This window comes from Eurypyga helias, unplaced genomic scaffold (genome assembly GCF_000690775.1).
Source record: "Eurypyga helias isolate BGI_N326 unplaced genomic scaffold, ASM69077v1 scaffold20737, whole genome shotgun sequence".
NCBI classification, from domain to species: Eukaryota; Metazoa; Chordata; class Aves; order Eurypygiformes; family Eurypygidae; genus Eurypyga; species Eurypyga helias.
In genome coordinates, this window is record NW_010260047.1 from 1 (window position 1) to 5466 (window position 5466).

The 5466-nt window shown below is 61.2% G+C and overlaps 2 protein-coding genes across 2 annotated transcripts; one reads left to right on the forward strand and one right to left on the reverse strand.

Moving 5' to 3' along the window:
• Positions 1–3: 3 nt before the first annotated feature.
• On the forward strand, positions 4–2228 carry NEU4 (sialidase 4; the record flags this gene model as incomplete). The annotated part of the gene is made up of 3 exons (XM_010154904.1): positions 4–191; positions 340–595; positions 1177–2228. Coding segments are annotated over 3 exons (1496 nt in total), but the record flags the coding sequence as incomplete, so codon positions are not given.
• Positions 2229–3563: 1335 nt separating this feature from the next.
• Positions 3564–4998, reverse strand: LOC104512064 (transmembrane 4 L6 family member 19-like). The gene is made up of 4 exons (XM_010154905.1): positions 4822–4998; positions 4635–4712; positions 4026–4210; positions 3564–3750 (listed from the first exon to the last, which is right to left on the reverse strand). Exons 1-4 carry the CDS (start codon positions 4996–4998, stop codon positions 3564–3566), a joined length of 627 nt encoding a protein of 208 aa, XP_010153207.1.
• Positions 4999–5466: the final 468 nt, after the last annotated feature.

A 5466-nucleotide genomic window follows, 5' to 3' on the forward strand; every position in this document is an offset into this window, starting at 1 on the left:
TCGAGAAGGAGGCCAACGGCGTCACGTACCGCGTGCCCGCCCTGCTCTACCTGCCCTGCGTGGCCAAGCTGCTGGCCTTCGCGGAGGAGCGGCTGAGCGCCGACGACGCCCACGCCAACCTGCTGGGGCTGCGCCGCGGGACTGTCTCACGGAGCTACGTCGAAAAAAAGCGGCTGGGGTTGGGGGGACACGTTGGGCTGGGGTCACGGGGACAGGGGGGGGGTTATCCTCCACCACTTGTGCCTAGCACAGCTGAGCTCCCAGAGGCACCAGGACAGGGAGTGGAAACTGGGGGGTGAGGTGGGGTGGATGTCACCCCTCTCCATCCTCTCCGGGCAGTGGGAAGACATGCGTGTGCTGGAGACGGCGACGCTGCGGCACCACCGGTCAATGAATCCCTGCCCACTCTACGACGAGTTCACCGGCACCCTCTTCCTTTTCTTCATCACGGTGCTGGGCAGGACGCCCGAAGCTTACCAGATCATCACCGGCCAAAACGTCACCCGCCTCTGCTGTGTCACCAGCGCCGACCAGGGCCTGAGCTGGAGCACGGCCACGGACCTGACGCAGCAGGTCATTGGCGGCGCCATCAAAGGTAACCGGACAGAGGACGGCGCAGAGGGAGGGGACAGCCCGCTGGACACTTGGGCTTTTGCCTCCTGGAGACACCCGTGGTGTGGCTGGAGGTGGCCTCGGGGCGGGAAGCCCGCAAGCAACAGAGAGATGCGGTGGAAAGGGATCCAGGGAAGAGGAGAGCGGGGACAGTATCTATGTTGCTTGCACTTACACAGTGGGCAGAGGAGATGGAAAGGCCCTGTAGAAATATGGGTGTTCCATCTGGGAAGGCTGTGGAGGGAGCAATGTTGGTGTAATGCCGTGCTCCCCTTGGCATGCCTTAGGAATCCCCATTGTCCCTGGAGCTCTAGGCCTTGTGGGTTCTGGAACTCTAACCCTAATCCTAACAGCTGTGGCCTGAGGCTAAGGTCACTAGTTCCATGTGCGTTCCAGCTGGGAAAGCTGGAGAGAGCAATGTGGGAGGCCAACTGGGCTCTGGGCTCTGCTGGCCTCTGAACCAGCGCCCCTGCAGTCCTCCTTGCCTAGATTGGGGGGTTCTCTGGAAACCCACTTTCGGCATGGCAGGGTCAGTCTTACCCCTACCCCATCTCTGCTCCCCAGACTGGGCTACGTTCGCGCTCGGCCCCGGGCACGGGATCCAGCTGCGGTCCGGTCGGCTGCTGGTGCCAGCCTACAGCTACCACATTGACTGCAAGGAGTGCTTTGGGCAGCTCTGCAAGACCACCCCTCACTCCTTCGCCTTCTACAGCGACAACCACGGCCAGGTCTGGCGCTTCGGCGAGTTCATCCCCAACCTGCAGACCGGCGAGTGCCAGCTGGTCTCAGTGGATGAGGAGGATGGCTCCAACGTCCTTTACTGCAATGCCCGCAGCCCCTTGGGCTTCAGGGTCCAGGCGCTCAGCACGGATGACGGAGCCGTCTTCCACGGGGGACAGCTGGTCCAACGACTGGTCGAGCCACCCCATGGCTGTCACGGCAGCGTCATTGGCTTCCCTGCACCTTTTGTGTATGTCCCTGCTGCCCCCCAGGACCCCGTGATGCCCCTCCGGGACTCAGCTCACCGGCTGCTCCCCAGGATGCTCCCCGGATTTCGTTACCTGCCCACCCACTTGGCAGTGGGTGATGAGCTGCTCGCCGTTGCCACTGGCAACCACCCTGAGCCAGCTGAGTCCAAGGAGGGCTGTCCTACAACCGGGCACCACAGCCATGCCCGCAGCATCACTTCAGTCGGAGGGCACCCTGCGGTGACCCCCAGCCCCACTCCCTTCTTCCAAGCACCGACGTGGGTCCTCTACTCCCATCCCACCAGCTCCATGTCCCGGGTCAACATGGGAGTCCACCTGAGCACCTTCCCCAGGGATGTGGAGAGCTGGACCGAGCCGTGGGTCATCTACGAGGGCCCAAGCGCTTATTCGGACCTGGCTTACATGGAGCTGCCCTACAACGAGGCCTCCATCTCCGGTGGCCCGGCCATCGCTTTCGCCTGCCTCTACGAGAACGGGACGCGGTCGCCCTACGAGCAGATCTCCTTCAGCATGTTCACGCTGCACGACGTGCTCCAGAACATCCCCCTGACAGCCACTGCTCCACCGCGGCACGGGGGCCCTCCGCGCCGTGGGAAGCGGAGGCGAAGGAGCTGCCTTGTCTCCTAGTGACTCCCAGATCAGCTCCTGCCAGACCCCAGGTCACCAACCCAGAGCTGGTGCACCGGGATGCCGACAGCCTGGGGTCCTGCCACTGGCCAGCACGGCCACATCACACAGAAGGCACACGCTACCGTCCCCAAACTGGGTTTTATCTCATTTTTATTGCTATTTTTTTAATTACCTAGCCAGGTGGGCATGGAGTCTTGTGCCACCAGCCCAGCCCCAGGCTCCTTGCTGAGCTCATGAGCCATCCTGTGAAATGCGTCCTGGGGGGGCAACTGCAGCTGCGAGAAGGCGGCTGCGGGCACCCCGTGCCACCCACGGGGATACGATGTTCCGTCTGTGCATTAGGAGGTACTACAACCCTGCTCCAAGGGCTTTCCTCCCATGGTCATAAACATCCACATTCCCTTTTTTATGGCTCCTTTTCAACGATCCTGTTCCAGCCCATCCTTTTTTTCTCAGCAGTCTCTCCCAGTTGCTGTTTAATCTGGCTGATTGCTTCTCTGTTTATTAAGCTACCACAAACGTCGTTACTTTCTTGTGAACCTTACCGGTTTTGGGGCAAACATCCTCCCAGCACGGGCAGGTTCAGGCCTGCAACCACACTCAGTCCCTGCATCCCCACACCGGGACGGGGGATGCGCTGAAGCTGGTGAGACCTGATGTGAGCGCGGCAGTGGGAGCTGCGATGGGTCCACGGCCGGTGGGGGGGAGCGGCTGCTCCTAACATTTGCTGCACGTGTGTGGGGGGGAGCTCTGGGGGATACATCTCATTTCCAGCACTACTTCCTTCAGCACGACTCCATCCGCATCCCCACGCCCCAGCCAGAGCCCAGCTCGGCTCCTCTGGTGTCCTGTGTCCCTCCTGCCCTGTGCAGGAGACGAACTCCCCCCCAAGCTGCCCTAAATAGAGACTGGCTAACAAAAACAAGTTAACATTCCAGCTCTTCTCTCTGCAACTACTGCCCTGTCACATTTGGCACTCAGGTAGGTGGAGGCTGACGAGGAGCAGCCAGAGAAGCTGCTGGGCTCGTGCTAGGATGCCAGGAGCCAGGCCCTCACCTCCATCGCTCACCGGGCTGGTCTCCAACCCCGAACGGCTGGCAGACCCAAGGGCGTCCGCTCCAGGGTGGAGGAAGAGGTATTGCCCGGGCAGAGGGCTCTGCCCTCTTCACGCCGACCCCACGCACGTCGCTTCCACGTCTCGTGCTCTGTCCCTGTGAGGGAGTCCGCCTGTCTTGCACCGGGCTGGTACCCCAGCTTGTGCCGTATCCCGCCACTGGCCGAGGCACACAGGGGCATGACGCCTCCTCCGAACGCCAGCCTCCCGGCAGGTCCCTACTTCCCCTCGCAAAAGCCGCAGAGGCACCCGAGGCAGCCGTTGAGGATTTGGAGGGAGGCCAGCACCATCTCGGTGGCACTGATGAGCAGCAGGAGGGAGAAGAGGACGACGTTCCAGGACACGATGCCTGCTGGCTCCAGGCAGATGCTCCAGCCGCGAGGGTCATACAGGTAGCTATCTGCCCTGTGCAATGGGGAGAGGAGGAGATGCAAGAGATGCCTTGAAGCGGGTCAGGAATCGCTTCCCAAAACCGAGGTGTGTCCCAGACACCCTGTCCTTCACCCCGAGGATGAGCAGGGAGATGAGGGTGGGAAACACACAACGTAGAAAGCCGTGGAGACAAGGACCTCTTGAGCTCCTGGGGTCTTGCATCACCACCAGCAAGCTCATCCACCCCACCGACTTAATTAGCCACAGGCTGACGAGGCAGCACCAGCAATTCCACCCTGCTGCCTCACCTGGCGTCAGGCTCCTGGCCGCTGGCATCCAGGAAGGGGTAACCCCAGAGGGTGCCGTGCCCGGTGCCATGCTCGGTGGCATTGTAGAAGCAGAGGGGTCCGTCGGTCAAACCCAGCCCGGAGAAGACGAAGCAGGCGGCGGCACCCAGGAGAGCCAGCTTGGAGAGCACGGCAGAGATGAAAGCCTGTGGGCAGCAGGGGGGGAAATCAAAAATCAGGTGGGCTCCAAAACGTGGCTGCACGTTATCGGCAGAGTTTGATAAGGGGGCAAAACTCCCCTCCCCCTCACTCCTCAGGGAGCTGGGCAGGGAGTGGGGATGAGCAGGGACAGGCAGGGATCTGCCATGTAGAGCCTGGTGGGCAGAGCCTGTGCCAGCACACACAGGGAGCCCTGTCCTTGGGGGGGTTTGCACCACGGGAGAGGGTGCACCTGGCCATATCCCACTGTGGGGCCATGGGAGAGGGGGCACCCTGCCATATCCCACTGCGGGGCCATGGGAGAGAGGGATCTGTGCGATATCCCACTGCAGGGCCACCGGAGAGGCGGCTCCCACCCTGGGGCCACCAGCTTAGGACCGCTTTGGCAGAGGGATCCCAGCACGGCCTTACGTTGCAACGGGTGCCACAGTCAGAGCAGCCGGTGCATCGCCACCCCACTGCCGTGATGTGGGTCGCTGCCAGCAGCACCTGTGGGAAGGAAAAGATAGCTGGGGGACGAAAGGGAGGCACCTGCCCCATCCCTTCGTCCCTGCTCTACAGACGTGAGGAAGGACAAGGAGCAAACGGCGGTACTCACGGTGATGCCACCTCCCCAGACACCCGGCACGGTCTTGGCATGCTTGCTGATGTGCCCCTCCACCAGGTATGTCAATGCCCCGCCGGGGAAGAGCAGGAGGATGTTGGCTGCCACAGAGAGCGTGCCCAGCACCAGCAGGCAGGGACCCACAATCCGGCTGCACTTCCCCACGCACATGGCTACGCTGCAGGGAGATGGAGAGGAAGAGAGGAGGGGGCTGTCTTCGGCCCCGCAATGACCCCACGGCTCCTTCACCCCCAGCCCATCTCACAGCCTCACAGGAGTTTGCTGGCTCATGCTTTTGGGTCCCACCTACCCCACTGGCATTGCTCTCACTCGAGAGCAATTCCCAATGCCAATCCTATTTCCCCCATGTCATCTGATTAATTAAATAGTAAAAATAAACTCAATGTTAATACTGATCTACTGTCACTGAACAGTTTTCTTGAGGCTGAGCTATTTTATCATAGAAGGAGAAATCCAACTTCAGACCTGCTAATTCTTCTTTGCCAAACGGGCAGGGGAGTTTAAGACAAGGGCAGGTCCCACACCGAGCCTTGGGACCCATGCGATACACAGGGTCGGCTCCTCCAAAACATTACTGCAGGAAGGAGACCAACGATAGACTCACAGAAGGGTTTGGGT